At 59.7% G+C, this 17,961-nt stretch overlaps 1 protein-coding gene across 2 annotated transcripts; it reads right to left on the bottom strand.

The window, feature by feature from the left end:
• On the bottom strand, positions 192 to 17,098 carry ABCB8 (ATP binding cassette subfamily B member 8). 2 transcript variants are annotated; one of them, XM_018046732.1, is made up of 17 exons: positions 16,905 to 17,098; positions 12,319 to 12,631; positions 11,822 to 11,977; positions 11,645 to 11,739; positions 11,441 to 11,546; positions 10,564 to 10,725; positions 10,368 to 10,453; positions 10,152 to 10,249; positions 9,657 to 9,762; positions 6,265 to 6,298; positions 5,924 to 6,060; positions 5,636 to 5,730; positions 5,369 to 5,502; positions 4,734 to 4,881; positions 2,826 to 3,076; positions 2,070 to 2,198; positions 192 to 1,743 (listed from the first exon to the last, which is right to left on the bottom strand). In XM_018046732.1, exons 1-16 carry the CDS (start codon positions 16,997 to 16,999, stop codon positions 2,073 to 2,075), a joined length of 2,142 nt encoding a protein of 713 aa, XP_017902221.1. In that variant the 5' UTR covers positions 17,000 to 17,098; the 3' UTR covers positions 192 to 1,743; positions 2,070 to 2,072. The 2 variants fall into 2 exon arrangements, with proteins under 2 accessions (XP_017902221.1, XP_017902220.1); XM_018046731.1 differs by having other exon boundaries at positions 192 to 2,198.

A 17,961-nucleotide genomic window follows, 5' to 3' on the forward strand; every position in this document is an offset into this window, starting at 1 on the left:
TCCACAGAGCCTCTGCGGCGAGGCTCCACGAGACGTGGGCTCTTGGCAGCGAGGGGAAGTGTGCCAACCGAACACAGCCACACTGCACTGCGATCACCCGTCCTCCCAGTGAGACCGCAGTGGGCAGGGGCCTCCCCGTCCCCCCGTTGTGGGCTTTGCGGCCCACAGCATGCGCTTAATGAACACACATCTTGAAGGAGTAACACCGTTTACTGCACAGATGTAACCAGCGTCTGAGGCTGCAGCCCCAAGTACCTTACCACAGATCATTCTAATTAAACTCTTAAAAACAAGCTCTCAACTAGAAGTACAGCTGGGTTTATGACCCATGCGGAATGGCTGCAGGAGCCGAGGTTGGGGTTAAGACTACGAGTGGGCGGCTGACCGCAGGGGCTTCTGTGGTCTCACTACTTCCCTAAAGGGGGTGGGGTAGGAGGGGGCAGGATTCGGAGAGGCCACCCTGCAGAGGTAAGGAAGACCTGGGATCTGGTGTCGGGAGACGTCTGGAGGCTGCTGGTGGAACAGGAGCTGGCCAGGGCTGGGAGGGGCCCAGCCGGCCAGTGTGGACCAGGGCGGGAAGCTGAGACCTGCCCTTGGCTGCCCTCCCCAGGGAGGGGTTTAGTGGCAGAGCAAGCTGGAGCCAGGCCAGGCCTGCCTGCCCAGGGAGTCGACCTCTCATCAGCAAGAAAGCAGGGCATCCAAGCAGGCTGGTCGTGGCCCAACGGTAGCATCTGCTCCCGGACCACATCCATGGAGGCTACGGGGGGACTGAGCCCTGGCTGCCGCATGCACACTGGAGCTGTGCAAGCTGCCCCAGGCTGGCCTCCAGCCGCAGCCGCCCCCGGTCACCCTTCTATGCCGTGGGATATATCCAAATGGGCTCACTGGGGCAACCTGCTTCCTCACCCCAGGGCGAGACTCAGCGGGGTCGTCAGCCGGTACGGGGCTGTGAAGTGGGGTAAGCTTCCTGGAGGGAAGTGCCGTGAGCAGAACTCAGGGAGGAGGGGTGACCAGTTCTGGGGCGACCAGGGCTGGAGGGAAACCCAGGCTGCTCCGAGGGCCCTCGGAAGCTGACACCCCACCCCACTCACAGCTTCGGGGTCGCAGGCTCATGCCACTGGGCAGCTGGCCTGTCCTCTTTCAAGAGGCAGCTCTGGTCAGACCTGCACCTGGGACCTCCTCTGACCACCCCAGGGAGGCTGGCAGTGGCCGCTCATCGTTGGCCTGATTTTCTGTCTCATTAGCCCAAGGAGCTTGGCGTCAGCTGCTCCATGGTGGGCTCTGGGGGGCGTTAGCACTGACTGTCCCCCGTGGGTGGGGGCTGGGGCATGTGTCCCCCTTCTGTCACTGTCAGAGCTAGGTGTCCCCACCTAGAGGGCGGGGGTCCACATTCTCACCAGGTGACAGATTACAGCCACCCCTGACCCCCCGCCCCTGGGCCAGGGGGCCCGCCAGGCACCTGTCCCATTCAGACGGTAGTGGGGGATGGGGGGGGCGACGTCTAAAGGACTGTTACAGGGCAGGAGAGGGGAAGCTGTGCGCAGGACGGGACTGTGGGTTTGAAGGGTTGGTTCAGAGGCTGGTCCGCTTCTCCCAGGGTCTGAGAGGCACGTTAAGAGTCCGTGGAGGAACTGGCTTGGGTGCGGGAGAAATGCTGGGGTGAGTCCCCACTGCCCTCCCCCAGCGCTGACTTGTGAAGAGTCCTTGCAGCGGCAGCCTGTACACCGTTAAGCTGTCAGGTGCCTAGAGGTGAGGCGCAGCAGGGTGGGCAGAGGGGTCAGGAGGGCTGGGCAAAGGGAGGGGACCCGCGCGGGGCCTGGGAGCCCACCCCCTCCCCTGGGCGGCCAGCCCAAGGACTCTCGGCTCCAGCAGGAGGCGGGCAGCCTGGCAGCAGGAGGACAGCTGGGCCCAGCCTCCTCCCAGACCAGTGCCTGGCCCGGGGGTTTTATTCCGAGCAGGGGGAGCCGCCCCACCCAGCATGCTGGCTCTCCTCCTGGGGGCGGGGTCTGCAGGAGGTCCCCCTGAGCTGAGCTTTGGCCTTGGCCACAGACGCCTGGCGGTGACCAGACCTCTCAGGACTTGGAGTGCCGATGCCCGAGGACTTGGGGCGCCTCCGGAGGCGGGGTATCCAGGGCCTGTCTCCGGATGAGCTCCGAGTAGAGCCCGCCCTTCTTCAGGAGCTCCTCATGGGTCCCCATCTGCAGAGAGGAAGCGGGGGCAGATGGTCACCCCCGGCCCAGCCCAGAGCTCACAGCCCTCGGAGGACCAGCTCCTTGGGCTGGCCTCCACCTAAGCCAGAGCCCCTCCCAAGGACACAGCACTGTGGGTCACAGGTCGCGGCTGGCGCATCTGCACTTGTTAGCCGAGCTGGATTGTGCAAGAGCCTCTGGGTCCCTCTGTCCTCCTTACAGGGCCCGGCGCCCCTCGCCCAGTGCAGGCGGCTGGGGGGCTGTGAGCCGGGCCCCATATAGCCTCCGAGTCCCGCTGCAGACCCAGCCTTGGGGTGCTGCTCCCACTGGGCCCCCATCAGGGTCTCCCTGGGGCCCTCCCCCAGCACTGTGCGCTTCTGGGAACTCTCCCCTGTGACACTGGGGGTCTCACTGCCGCTCTGCTCACTGCTCACCCACCCCCTGGGGAAGAAACAGGGGCCCAGAGCAGCCAGGGCTTACTGAAGGGCAAGAACTCCTGAATCCACATGGGTGCTACTACCAGACCATAACCCCCAGCCCCCAGGGTCAAGCCAGACCCTCCCACAGCTCAGCTGAGCCACCCACCTCCCTGTGTCCATCCCAGCCCACCGACCGTGCCCCAGGGCCCTGGCCAACCTCGCAGACCCGGCCGTGGGCCATGACGACGATCTGGTGGGCCGCGCGCACGGTGCTGAGCCGGTGGGCGATGACCAGCACGGTGCGCCCGGCGCTGGCGCGGTCCAGGGCCTCCTGCACGACTCTCTCGGACTCCGAGTCCAGCGCGCTGGTCGCCTCGTCCAGGATCAGCACAGCGGGCTGCTTGATGAGCGCTCGGGCGATGGCCAGGCGCTGCTTCTGGCCGCCAGACAGGGTTGCACCCCGCTCACCTGGGGGGCACAAGGTGGGGAGAAGGCAGGCGTGACGCCTGGCAGCACCCCGACCCCTCACCCCTGTGCACACAGCGGGGCGCAGTGACACCCGAGTAAGCCAGGCTCCACCCCGCACCAGGGTACAGCTCAGAGCTGCGACAGGCCCGGGCCCACCTGCCCCGGCCCTGAAGCTCTAGCCACCTTCTCCTGGCCTCCTGGGTCTCTGCTGGACCCAGACGTGGCTCCTGGATTGGGGGTGGCAGAATGGCGGGAGTCTACCCTACCCCCGGACATTCTGGGAAGACCACATGTGGGGTCCAAAATGCCCACAGAGAACAGCAGAGGTGGCAGGCTTAGTGCCAAGAAGAGCCTCCAGGTGAGGACAGTCACAGAGCAGGAGCCGGAGGGACAGGGAGGGCCGGCTCCTCCAGGCAGGGCAGCGTCCAAGGAGCAGAGTCTCAGCAGCAAGAAACACGGACCTCGAAGGAGGGCTGCACGATGGGGCAGGCTAAGCTCAGCAGACCGAGGCCTAACTGTGTCAGTCACTCAGTCCTGTCCAACTCTGTGACCCTGTGGACTGTAGTCCACCAGGGTCCTCTGTCCATGGGATTCTCCAGGCAAGAATACTGGAGCGGGTAGCCTTTCCCTTCTCCAGGAGATCTTCCTGGCCCAGGGATCAAACCTGGGCCTCCTGCATTGCAGGCGGATTCTGTACCATCTGAGCCACCCGGGAAGCCCTGACCTAAGTGTCAAGAAGGTTGAGAGGGACTTCCCCAGTGGCCCAGGGGTTACGACTCTGTGCTTCCACTGCAGGGCACCCTGGCTGGATCCCTGGTCAGAGAACTAAAGTCCTGCATGAAGCAAGGTGTGGCCAAAAAAAGAGACTTGAGAACTTTGGATATGCCTGCACCGTGAGAGGACTTCCCAGGCGGCGCAGTGGTAAGGAATCCACCTGCCAATTCAGGAGATGCAGGAGACCTGGGTTTAATCCCTGGGTGGGGAAGAGCACCGGAGGCAGGACATGGCAACCCACTCCAGTGTTCTTGCCTGGGGTATCCCATGGACAAAGGAGCCTAGCAGGCTACAGTCCACGGAGTCACAAAGAGTCGGACACGTCCAGGACCATGAGACATGCTGGAATATTCTGCAGCAGAGCCAAGATAACGGACAGGAGCCCAAAGGTTGAAGAAAGGGCCTCTGAGAGGAACACGTGAAGCCGCAAGCGTCAATATGAAGATTCTCATGTGATGCTGCAACGTTCTAATGTTCTAGAACCACCAGAGCCCTCTTCTGGGTAAGTCAGAACAGAGATTTGCCCAACCAAACCCATCCCTATGGATAGCAAGAGTGGAAACACCTTTCATTCAAGGATAAAAGCCAGAGAGAGAAAGAGATCAATACCCTGAGCTTCTGGTCAGGTCTCGGAAGGTGACGTGGTGAGCTCTGAAGAGTCCCCACGGCGCGGATCATGTGTGTCCCCATCATGCTCCTTTCCCTGCAGCCGGCTTGTGCCTGAACCACCCAGCATGGACTCTGTCCCCGGAAAGCCGCCTCTGTCCCCCGAGGCCACAGTCCCGGTCTGGTCTCCCCTGAGGCCATGACTGTGTTCCTGCCCCACTGCACCCCAGCCCACGTGGGCCCCCAGGCCCGTGTGGGGTGCCGTGCCTGAACTCACCCACGATGGTGTCGTAGCCCTCTGGGAAGCTGATGATGAACTCGTGTGCGTTGGCTTCCCGGGCGGCTGCGTAAACCTCTTCGTCGGAGGCGTCTACCTTCCCGAAACGAATGTTCTCCATGATTGTGGTTCCAAACAGGACAGGCTCCTGGGGGTGGGAGGTGGGGGGAACCACAGGCAACATCTTGATTCTGCCCCGAACCCCTGAGGGGTGTAATCAGGAGAGTTCTGGCCATAACAGGACCTCGTGGAGGGCAGGTGGGGAGGTTCAGAGTTACTGGTCAGAGAGAGACCCATCAGAGTGGGGAGAGGCTGATCTCGCTGCAGGACACGGGGTCCCTTGGGAAGGGGTGAGGGAAGGCGGCTAGGAGAGCAAGACCAGCTGGCCGGGCAGGGCACCCTGCTTTGGGGTGACTGGAAAGGAAGATTTTATTATTACAATTTGACCTTCTGGATGCCACGGGCTGTCAGGGATCCTAAAAGGGCCGCCCCGTGGGATCTCTTAAATTGAGGAACAAAGTCCAAAGGCAGAGCTGCAGCGGTTGGGACCCTGGTGAATGAACACCAGGACCAGTGAAGACAGCCCACCTGCCCCCACCCCCGCGAGGGCCGCAGGACTGAGAAGCAAGCTTCACCTGGCTGATGAAGCCGATGACCTGGCCCCGGAGCCAGGAAGGGTCGAGGGTGCGCAGGTCCTGCCCATCCAGTGTCACCATGCCCGCCGTGGGGTCGTAGAAGCGCTCGAGCAGAGAGGCCACGGTGGTCTTTCCTGGGGGTCGGGGAGGGGAGCGGGGCATGGGTTTCCAGAGCATATTCGGGGAGAGCGGGGCCCCTCCTGCCACACTGGGTGGTTCCAGGGGGCGGAGTTGCAGATGGGGGGGGTGGTGGCGGGCCTCTCTTACCTCCCCCGGACTGGCCCACCAGGGCCACGATCTTGCCTGGGGGCAGCGTGAGGCTGAAGTCTCTGAGCACAGGGAAGCCGGGGCGGCAGGGGTAGCTGGCGGGAGGCGAGAGATCCTCAGGTCGCACCAGGTTCTCAGACCCTTGTCGCCCTGGTCCCTCCTGAACTCTCAAGTCTCCCTGAGCCCCGGAGGGGGGCTTATTCAGAGGGCCACACCGTCCCAAGGGTCCCCAGGCCTCCCCCACCCCTGCCCTCAGCCTGGAAAGGAGAGGAGGCGGCTGACACCGACCTGAAGGAGACGTTGTGAAAGGCGATGGAGCCGCGCAGGCGCTCCCGGGGCAGGCTGCAGCCCCCGCTGAGTGGGATGCCGGGGCTCAGGGTCATGTACTCAAAGACGCGGGCGCCTGCGCTGAGCCCCCGCACCACCTGGGGAGGGGTTTGAGTCTGGGGTGAGGGAGGCCTGGGTCTGAGGGAAGGGGCAGCATCTCCTGGGCTCCCCCACCCGGGTGGGAAGGGCTCACGGTGTCCCCTTCGCTGGATGCCCATGCAAGCATGCAAGTCACGTGGGTGGCTGCGGGACTCCAGCCCAGATTCCAGGCCTGCACCCCCAGACCCTTCTCTGCAGCTCACCTGACCGAACAGGATGGAGAGGTTGGCCATGGACCTGCAAGGAGAAGACGTGGGCTGAAAGCGGGCAACAGTGAGAGGCTGAGAGAAGGCGGCCTGGAGGCGGAGGGGCAGGTTTGAGGGGGCGGGCGTGCTGAGTGAGGTGGGGAACCGGGCAGCCTAAGGCCAAACCGAGAGGTTTCTCCCGAAACCTGGGGCCTGGCAACCCTGGGCAGACCACCCAGTCCTGGGACAAGTCGCTCCTCCCTTCAGAACCGCGTTCTCTCCTGGCCCAGAGGGGGCTGACAGCTGAGGACTCCCTGAGGGCCAGGCTCCAGGGAGGAAACGGCCGGGAAGGCGGGTGGCGGGCAGGGGCTTGGGCTTCAGGCTGCCCGAAGCCTGCAGGGTGAGGCCCACCCAGGCAGTGGGATCTAGGGCTGTCCACACCCGGGGAAGCAAGGTCTAAGGAAGTGGAAAAAAAGATGTTACTCCTTCCACAGGCAGAAGGAAACAGAAGACACTGGACCGCAGGTCAGGGGGTGGCTGGGGGACCCCAAGAGAAAATTCCCTGAAGATGTTATCTCATTGCAGCTGCACCCAGACAGTGGGCGGCTGCCTCTGTCACACGGGGCTGGAGGGGGGTGAGTCACCGCTTAGTCACAGTGCCAGGCTGGCCTGGCCACCCGTGACTGTGTGTCTGCCATGGTGTGTGCGGGTTTTTCTAGAAGCAAGACTGCCTCCCCAGGGTCATACTTGTCCCAGCACCCAGGTGGGGGCTGGGGGTGGGGGGGACGGGGCTCAGAGCGCTTGCTGGAGCGGGCGAGAGGCACGGAGAGGAGCCGGGACGGGGTGCTCTCGGCCAATGTCGGGAGAGCACCGTCTACCAGAGACCTGGAAGCCACTAGGGCCTGGCAGGGTGCCATGCGACCACTGAAAGCCAGCTGCGCGTGACCCTGCTCGCGGGGATGGTGCGAGAGGCAGACCTCGCCCTCCCTGGGGGCCCCGCAGGGCAGAGAGGTGGCTGGGCCCTTCCGAGGGGGACCCAGACCCGGACGCCTGGCCGTGACCCTGGTCCATCTGGGCACCTCCCCGTCCCTTCCAGGACCCCAGGGCCACCACTGAGAACCCCTCAGGTGGGGTCCAAAGATTGAGGCTGCTTGAACTCCGGGCAGGCCTGCCTCCCTGCCTCCCCCTGGGCTAGACCCCAGGAGGAAACACCAACTTCTTTACTAACACCCAGTTCCTCCAAGGTGGGTGGTGAAGGCTTTCCATGTGCTATATGTGTGTGTGTGTTAGTCACTCAGACGTGTGGTGAAGGCTCTCCATGTGGTATATATATATATATGTGTGTGTGTGTGTGTGTGTGTGCGCGCGTGTGTGTTAGTCACTCAGTCGTGTCTGACTCTTTGTGACCCCATGGACTGTAGCCCACCAGGCTCCTCCATCCATGGGATTTCCCAGGCAAGAGTACTGGAGTGGGTTGCCATTTCCTTCTCTAGTGGAGTCTTCCTGTGGGATCGAACCTGCGTCTCCCACATTGTGGGCAGACGCTTTGCCGCCTGAGTCCCCAGGGAAGCCCCCTGTCCTTGGCGAGGGGCCCCCAAATGGCTGGGCTGAGGGGCCCCCAAATGGCTGGGCCAAGGGCCCAGTGAGTGGCCCCACCTAGCAGCCTGTGAGCGGCTTTCCTGAGTCTGTAACGGTAGTCTGCTAGCCTGCCAGGCCGTGCAGCTAGGGCCTGGCGGGGAGGGAAGGAGCAGGTCTGTGCCCAGGCCACAGCGCGAGGGGGCCCAGCGGAAGGCGAGTCCGAGGGAGGAAGACCGACCCCATGCAAGGAGCCGGGGGGGGTCCATGCAGGTCAGCACCACGGGAGGGGCAGCCGGGGGCGGCCCGAGTTCCGACTCTGGAACCCTCAGACCTGTGTCCCAAGGCCACGGGGGAGGAGGGGGGTGCCCAGGCCCAGAGGGTGTGAAGGGGCCCGACTAGGCAGCACTGAGCAGAAATGGGCAGATCCTGGTCTTTGTGGGACACTGGCCTGGGGCTGGAGAAGGTGGACCCTGCCTCAGGGTGAGCGCCCTCTGCCCCGAATGGTAACAAGGCTAATGGTAAAGGACTCTGGAAGAAATGGCCCCCATGCTCGTGGGGGTGAGACCCGGAGCAGAGCAAGACGCAAGGACCGGGGGAATCGGGGTGAGGCGGGGGGACCCAGGGGGGCGTCGGGGCTGATGCTGTTTTCTCCACACAGTTGGTGGTAACACGGGTCTTCACTCTGCAGTTACTTGTTATTTCACATTTGCTCTATTTATCTAGCGTCTATTTACACTGTATGTGTTTCGGTGTATATGGTGCATGAGGGAGAAGACAAAGCGAGGGGAAGTGGAATCAGCGGAAGGAGCTGCCAGGAACTCAGCTTGGAAGGGGCAGGGGAGGGAAGGAGGCCGCCCGCTCTGGGTCCTCTCATGGCAGAGCTGGTGGGGACAGAGGGCCGGCGGAGCCACAGACACGGCGAGCCAGCTTGGTGGGACATGCAGGGGAAGGTCAGGCAGAGGGCGGGAGGCCAGCTCTTAGAGAGTGCATCAAAGACGGCCTACTGTTCTTGGACTCTTAAAGAAAGAAGGTGAAGTTGCTCAGTCACGTCCAGCTCTTTGGAGACCCCCAGGGACTGTAGCCTGCCAGGCTTCTCTGTCCATGGAATTTCCCAGGCAAGGATACTGGAGGGGGTTGCCATTTCCTCCGCCAGGGGACCTTCCCCACCCAGGGATTGAACCCAGGTCTCCCGCACTGCAGGCAGACCCTTGACCATCTGAGCCACCAGGGAAGACCACACAGTCTTACTCAGCCTTAAAAGTGAAGGCAGTTCTGACACCTGGCCCAATGTGGATGAACCTGGGAGAAGTTGCGCTCACAGAAAGACGCCCTCACCAGGGACAGACCCCGTATGAGCCCACCTACACGAGGACCTGAAGCGGACAGACTCACAGAGATAGACAGCAGGACGGGGTCGCCGGGGCGGGGGTCGGGGGGTCGTCTAGGGACAGCATTTCGGTTTTGCAAAGTAAAGACGTTCTGAGGACGGATGTTGGTGATGGTCATACAACATGAGCGTTATGTGACGCTCGCTAGTGAACTGTACTTAAATACATTAAGACAGTAAATTTTGTTACGTGCATTTTATCAAAATTAAACAAAAACGGCTTATCAAGCAAACTTTTGAGTTGCTGGGAAGTTGAAGCTGACAGCTGTGTTTCTGAGGGTACAGTGAATGAGGTTGAGGGGAGCCCTGAGTGGGCACTGCTGGGAGGCAGGGGGCCCCCTCCCCAGACCTGCACTTCGCTGGGGGAGCTGGTCACCGTACCCACAGCAGACTGGTGCCCCCTGCCCCAGCTGGGCCCCTCGGGAAGAGAACGGCCCACACTCACCTCTGCACAGTCTGGGAGGCCACCAGGAAGGACATGAGGTCTCCCCCCGTCAGCTGCTGCCCGGCCACGAGGGAGCCCCCAACAAACAGGGTGCCCAAGACCATGCCTGCGAGGGGCGAGGAGAGGTGGTCAGGGAGGAGGGTGGGGGCAGAGCCTGGCCCCTGTGCTGGTCCTAGCGCCGGTCCCTGCCATGCTCTCCGAATGGCGTTCCGGCAAGTCACGCGAATGGTCTCTGCCTTAGTTCCTCCTTTGGCGATGAGAGGATTGGGGGCACCTCACTGCTTCCTCCGCCGCAGCTCTGCCCATGGCTCAGATGTGACCCTGGGCCTGCATGCCCACTCCCTGCCTGAGCTGGCAGCCTTCTCCCCTCGTTAGCAGACCAGCTTCCCGGCATTGGGGTGACACTGGCCGCCAAGCAGGCAGAGGGCTGCCCTGGCTCTTCTGAGCTCACCCCGAGTTGCGCCCATACTCCCCCGGGGGCCCCTGCTCACGCACAGTTGAAGGCGATGTTGGAGAGCCCCTGGAACAAGGCGATCCCTCTGCCCAGCTCCTCCGCCTTACAGCGGGACCCCTCCAGCTCCGCTCCGTAGCGTCTGGGGATAGAGGCCAAGCCCGGCCCTCAGGAAGCTGGTAAGGTGGGGCCCAGAGCGGATGGAGGGGCCTTTGGGGAGCATCCCCCAGCTCTGCGCTCTGCCCCCACTCAGGACTCACTCCTCCTCCCGCTGCTCCATGGCGAAGGCTCGCACGGTCCGCACGTTGCCCAGGGCCTCATCTGCCACACCCGTTGCCCTGGCGACCTGCAAGGGACCCAGGAGTTAGGAAGCTGGGATGCAGATGGGGAGGGTGACCGAAGAGCACAGGGCGCAGAGGAGGGGAGTGCGGGGGGGGCGGGCGGGAATTCCGATACCTGCTCCTGACACTGGCGAGACAGTTTTCTGAGAGCTGAGCCCATCAGGGTGCCAACTCCCATCAGGGCAGGTGTGGCCACCATCAGCAGCAGCGTGAGGCGTGTGGAGAGCATGGACAGGGACACCAGGCAGCCGGCCACCTGCGTGCAGCTCCGCAACCCCTGGGCAGTGGACAGGAAGCCTGTGAGGTGTCAGCAATAGGACGTGGGACTCACCAAGCATCGAATGGCTAGAGCCAGCTCCCCACTCCACTCACAGGGTAAGGCCACAGGTCTGACCCCCGGGAGGCCACTGGTCACAGACTGTAACCCTCTCCTGACCAGCAGGGGTGAGAAACTACAGACCAAGGCCTCCTCCTCCTCCTCCTTCTAATGCCACTGCCTTCTTCTGCTCCAGAAACTGAACCAAAAAAAGGACCGCCTGGAGATGCCACCCAGGGCCTGCTGGGGGGTCAGTGACAACATGGGGAGCAGGGGATGGAGAGAGGACATCAGGAATTCAGCAGAGCTGTCGCTGGCTCTCCTGTCAGTGGGCCAGGCACGCCGGGGCCAGGCCATGACGATGCTCTTGGCAAGCAGGGCTGGCAAAGGCTCTTGTCTGAGTTCTTCGGAAGGGTTTTCCGGGGGAGGTCGGATTTCACCTCAGGAGAGAAAGAGCCTATCCTGACCTTAGACACACGGCTGGGGCACCTCCCACCTGTGAACGTCCCTGTACCCTCACCCACATCCTCACCAGAGGGCAGGCCTCTTGCTTTGGTGTGAGCTGAGGGTGAGGAGACCCAAGAGTGGGGCAGGGCTGGCCTGCGAGAGTGTGTGCAAATGTGTGTGTGACTCTAACAGTGCCCCAGGTCAGGTCCCCTCCACCTGGGGCACTGACCTGGGAGATGACGAGTTTGAAGGAGGATTTAAACTCCTGCACGTCCGTCGTCAGTCGGCTCACCAGCTGCCCTGTCTTCTTAGCATCGAAGAACTCGATGTCTTGGCTGGTGGCCGCCGCAGATGGAGGGAAGGAGGGAGACACGCCCTCAGGACGAGGCCCCGCCCCAGACACGCCCCCAGGCCACAGGGCCCCACCCCCTACCGGAGCAGGTTGCAGAAAAGCGCCCTCCGCAGGTCCACGGCCATGCGCTCGCCGATGCGCGACAGCAGCACCAGGTACCCGAAGGTCAGCAGGCCCTGCGAGACAGGCCCGGCTCTCAGGGGAGCCCGGGGCTCCTCGGGGGAGCGGTGGGCCTCCCAGCCCTCCCTCCTGTGGTACCTGGAGGCCGTAGAGGAGGAGCAGGTGGGTGCTGAGGCTCCGGGACTCCTTCAGGAAGCTGCCCACGTGGTCCCTCGTGTACTTAGCCACGATCTCCACCAGCTGCCCCAGGAGCAGGGGGATCTGCACGTTCACCAAGGCTGCGCCCAGGGCCAGCTTGGGGGCGGGGGCAGCCGGTCAGAGGGGGACCACCTCTACCCCGTTCCTGAACCTTCCTCTCTCACTGCTGCCCCTTGCTGTGGGGGTTCCTGTGTCTCTCAGAGAGGAAAACCCGGCCGCCAGCCCCTGGGGACCCTTGGTCCCTGTCCCCCAGCCACCCTGTGCAGGTCCTCCAAGGGACCCTCGGCCATGTCCCCATGCCAGCGGCTCCAGGTCTCCTCTGAGACTCAGGCAGGCAGGAAAGCTGTCTCCGCGCAGCCCTGGCTGGGGGCTTCTGCAAACGGGGGCTGTATCCTTCCCTTCCCTGGTGTTGGTCGGGGGGCGGGAGAAGACCTCACCACGACGGCTGCCCCCAGGACCAGCAGGTGGGGGCGCAGAAACTGCCAGAAGAGCGTCCAGTTAAAGCGGGGCTCCAGGACACGGGGTCTGGAGCGGGCCGGGGGGGCCTCTTCTGGCTCACACAGTGCCACAAGGCCGAGGCGGGGGCACTTACTCAGAACCAGGGGGCCCAGGAGGATTCCCCCGACCCAGTGCCAGGCAGAGGGGCTCCGGATGGGAGCCGGGGGTGCTTGAGGGAGGCGGGCCCGGAGCTGTGAGCGCAGCCGGGCCACGGCCCCGAGGAGGCAGGCGCTGGGGCGGCCATCAGAGGACCTGCAGAGAGAATGTCAATGATGGCTCATGGGCCTGGCTGGCCTTCAGCTGAGCAGCGTGGCGCCCGGCTCTCGGCCTTTGGCTCAGCACTCTGGGGGACAGAGGCTTCTCTGTGACAGCTCTCCCTGGCCATCTCAGGGTGGCTCTTAGGCAACCTCCATTTCTGAGACAAACACACCCAGTGGAAAGTCATCAAGTCTCAAAGGTGTTTGCCCCCAGCTCATCTTTGGGATGGCTGGCCCTAATCAGCAACCACCTCCAACCCCTGCTCTTTCAGAAGAATGACGGGTCATCAGAGCTGGACGGTGCTCCCCTTACAGACAAGCAGCAGAACTGGGACAAGGTGGGAGCCCTGCTGTCTGACTCCAGAATCCAGGCTCAGGACTGAGTGTGATGAGCTCACAGTTACATGTGGTGCGACCAGGAGTGATCCCAAGACTCTGCCCATTGGTCGGAAGCTTATTATACCCCATCATCCTGTTCCCTCCCGGGCCTTGGCTAACGTGACAGACAAGGCATGGAAGAAAAGGGTGACGATAAAATCCAAGTAACTTGTATCTCGTCATCTCACACAGGCCAAGGTCCCCTATCCTGCAGTTTCGGTATCTGTAGGTGGCAATGCAGGGGGACCAGCCTACTGTGCACCGCGCTCTGCTCCAAGGTCCAGGGAGCAAGAGGCCAACAGGACAGACCGCGTAACGGTCCTCGTGGTGGTTAAGCTTTAGCATGGGTGTATGGACATACATGCCCTGATGCTGGGAAAGATTGAAGGCAGAAGGAGAAGAGGGCGGCAGAGGATGAGATGGTTAGATAGCAACACCGACTCAATGGACGTGAACTTGAGCAAACTCCAGGAGATGGTGAAGGACAGGGGGAGGCTGGCATGCTGCAGTCCAAGGGATGGCAAAGAGTTGGACATGACTTAGTGACTGAACAACAACAATGTATAGGGCGGGGGTGGGGGGGACACAAAAATAGCTAACGACAAAGCTTGCTGAGGGTGGGGAGTGGGGGACCCATTACTGTCCCTTTAAAACATGTGGACTTGAGAGGGCAAGGAAGACCATAATCATAATTGCATTTTAAAGATCCTTGCAGAGAGGAGTGAGCTGGAGAAGGACAGGAGCAGCTATAGGGAGGCCTGTTAGAAATATCTGTTACCTGGTCAAGAGTAGATGGGAGGATGATCAAAGATGCAAATAAGATTACTGATGGGGAGAGGCTTTTAAAAAACAAATGGATGGGAGGGTTTTCCTTTATGACAATGGTTTTTCCTATTTCCAGACCCTCCTAACTACACACTCAGTCTCATCCTTCCCTGTTTCAATGAAGCCTGCCTGCGCTTCTTGCCACCTCTATGTGACATCTCCCCCCACACCATCCACCTGCCTGTTTTCCACCGCATATTTCATATCTATCCAAAATATAAATGGAAAAATATATAAACAGAGAAGCTCATTGTCCTGCTCTCTGTAAATGCCCCACTTCCCCATCAGACTATATATATTCCTTGATGGCAGGAAGTAAGATCTTATTCACCACTGTATCCCCAGAACACTTAGCAGAGCTCTGGTACAAAACAGAGTTCAGCAAATGGTTATGTTTGTTGAGTGCATGCCCTCATCAGAAATGCAGAAGAATCTGACAAAATCAACCCTGAATATTCATTGGAAGGACTGATGCTGAAGCTCCAATACTTTGGCCACCTGATGTGAAGAGCTGACTCACTGGAAAAGACCCTGATGCTGGGAAAGATTGAAGGCAGGAGGAGAAGGGGACAGCAGAGGATGAGATAGTTGGACAGCATTATTGACTCAATGGACATGAGTTAGAGCAAACCCTAGGAAATGGTAAAGAACTGGAAAGCCCAGCATGCTGCAGGCCATGGGGTCACAAAGAGTTGGACATGACTTAGTGACTGACCAACAAGTAACCTGATTCACTGCTGCAATGTTTGTAAAGATTTAGACTTACTATAGACAATAGTACGAAATATATTTTACTTTACAACTGAGCACAGTGAACGTATGTATGTTGCAGAAAATTGAAATGCTTCACAAAACAATACTTTCCTTAGTTTTTTATTTTTTTGGGCCTCAAGGTTTGCAGGATCTTTGTTCCTCCACTAGGGATCAAATATGAGCCCTGGCAGTGAAAGGCCCAAGTTCTAACCACTGAATCGCCAGGCAAGTCCCTCCCTAATTTGTTTCTTAAACGTGTATTATGTTATATTCACTTTCTTTAAAATTTAATTCATTTATGGCTGTACTGGGTCTTCGCTGGTGCACTCGGGCTCTCCTTAGTTGTGGTGAGCAGGGGCTACTCTGTGTTGCCCTGGGGCTCCTCATTGTGGTGGCTTCTCTTCCTGCAAAGCACAGGCTCTAGGTGTGTGGGCTTAGAAGTTGTGGCATGCTGGCTAGGCCCTTGAGTGCGGACTCAGCAGTTGTGGCCCACAGGCACAGGTGCTCTGAGGCACATGGAATCCTCCCGCACCAGGGATCAAACCTGGGTCTCCTGCATTGACAGGTGGATTCCCATCCACTGTACCGCCAGGGAAGTCCTATATCCCTTCTAAAGGGTCCAGACTCACTAAATTCACTTTCTGATCTATTGCGTTGTGACTTGCAGGTCTGAAAAACACTGCACTATGAACACACAAATCCCAGCACACAATTTGATGTCTTTCCTGGGGTTGTGCTCTCGTTTAAATAACATCAACACCCTTACTCTTTTCCTAAGGACTGTATTCAAGCCTTTTAGTAATTTACCACAGTCACTTTCCAGCTTTTCTCATCTTCTCCAAACTAAGGTCTAAGCAGTGCTTGGTCACTGCCCAAAACTGGCAATTACTTCCCAGCACCAGTACTTCTAAGCTGCAGCTCCGCCCCTCTTGCCCTCCATCAGTCAAATGTGCTTCCTGAAAGACACAAGTCCACATCCACCCGACCCTGTGATCTGCTGCCTGCCTGGCTCTTGGGTTTTCACTCTAGGATTAGAAAGGAATCAGTTGCTTCTTGTAAAGCTTTTACAACGGAGTCCCAGTCTCTGGGTCCTTTTCGTTCCCCATCTGTGTTTTTCTCTCTTGGTACCAACGTGTGCAGAGCGAATGAACACCAACATATACATACTCTTCTATCTCTGCTGAAAGTATACAGATTTAGGAACCATTTTTGTTCAATTCACACTGAGTCTGGGGAACAGCCATACAAAATGTCTCTGGACACTTAATTTTTGTCCACATCTCCAGACCAATTCCAAGAATGAGGACTGAGGCCAGAAAGGGGGGGCCTGATGAAAGGGGAAAAAGTTGGCTTAAAACTCAACATTCAGAAAACTAAGCCCATGGCATCCACTACCATCACTTCATGGCAAATAGATGGGGAAACAGTGACAGACTTTATTTTGGGGGGCTCCAAAATCACTGCAGATGGTGACTGCAGCCATGAAATTAAATGACACTTGCTCCTTGGAAGAAAAGTTATGACCAACCTAGACAGCATATTAAAAAGCAGAGACATTACTTTGCCAATAAAAGTCCGTCTAGCCAAGGCTATGGTTTTTCCAGTGGTCATGTATGGATGTGAGAGTTGAACTGTAAAGAAAGCTGAGCACCGAAGAACTGATGCTTTTGAACTGCGGTTTTGGAGAAGACACTTGAGAGTCCCTTGGACTGCAAGGAGATCCAACCAGACCATCCTAAAGGAAATCAGTCCTGAATATTCACTGGAAGGACTGATGCTGATGCTGAAACTCCAACACTTTGGCCACCTAATGAGAAGAACTCATTTGAAAAAACCCTGATGCTGGGAAGGATTGAAGGCAGGGGGAGAAGAGGACGACAGAGGATGAGATGGCTGGATGGCATCACCGACTCGATGGACATGAGTTTGAGTAAGCTCCGGGAGTTGGTGATGGACAGGGAGGCCTGGCGTGCAGCAGTCCCTGGGGTCGCAAAGAGTCAGACACGGCTGAGCGACTGAACTGAACAGAAATGACACCTGTGCAGCACGGCGCCCCCTGGTGGGAAGAGCACACCCAGCGTGGTCCCCGACCCAGAGCGCCCCCCTCCGTCCAGCCTTCGCGCGGACACAGACGCGCCGAGCCTCCTGCCGGCACCTGGCCGTCATGGGAACGACAGTCGACCCCCGGGCCAGGACGGCCTACAGCTCCCAGCAGACCTTGCGAGAGCCCGGGACTCCATCTCCCGGCGGGCCCCACGCCCTTCAGGCGGGTCAGTATCCCACGCTCCCAGTTAGGTTTCGTCCCTTTTTACCTGACAGCCGAGAATGTCTGGAAGCGGAGGGGTAGCAACGGCTTGCCTGGGACGGGGCCACCCCGAATCCCGACTCGAAACAAGTGCACCAGCATGATGTGGGTAGAACCGGACCAGCCGGCAACAGCGGCTTCACCCTAATCCCATTGAGGGCTCCATGTTGGCTCTAGCCCGCATCCCGACAACCCCCGCGCGACGCGGCGCTGATTGGCGGAAAGAAGCATCAATTTCATTGCAAGCTGTGATTGGAGGAAACCTCATTCGCGCTTCAACGATGATTGGAGAGAGCCGCCTGTGCCCCGTCCCCCTCTCGTCCAGTTCTGGGCGGGGCCGAGCCGGAAGCGGCAATGTTTTCCGCCCGCCTCCGGGGTCGGCCCTGAGGTGACGTCCTGAGGGCGAGCCGAGTGCGCTCCCCCGCCCCGCCGGGTATCCATAGTAACGCGTCAGCCGCCGACCGCGAGGTCAGTCTCTTACGCGTGCTCTCAGAGCATTCCAGGTGACCCGAAATCTCCGGGGAGTGTAGAACGCTGGTTCTGGGAGACCAAGGGACAAAAATCGTTTGGAGTTTTTTTTTTTTTTTTTTCCCCAAAAATATGTGCACGTGCATTTCCATCCACCCCGCTCTCCTAGGCGAGTCAGAGCTCCGGGGACAACGTGTGTGCTTGCTTAGTCGCTTCAGGCGTGTCCGAGTCTTCGCGACTCTACGGACTGCAGCCCGCCAGGCTACTCTGTCCATGGGATTCTCCAGGCAAGAACACTGGAGTGGGTCGCCGTGCTCTTCTCCGGGGATCTTCCCGACCCAGGGATCGAACCTGCATCTGTCTCCTGCATTGGCAGGCAGATTCTTTACCACTAGCTCGCCACCCGCTATGGCCACCACATATATTTGGGGAAAAACTCCCCTGGTGATTCTGACAAGGTCGCGCTACACAATAGTTTAGAACCACTGGCGCGACTGCAGATCCGTCTCCCCGATAGATACCTTCCTACCGAAGTCAGGCTGGCTTGCCTGTAGCTGCCACCGCACAGCTCTTACACCTGCAATTTCTCGCTTATT

Source organism: Capra hircus, chromosome 4 (assembly GCF_001704415.2).
Source record: "Capra hircus breed San Clemente chromosome 4, ASM170441v1, whole genome shotgun sequence".
Lineage (NCBI taxonomy): Eukaryota > Metazoa > Chordata > Mammalia > Artiodactyla > Bovidae > Capra > Capra hircus.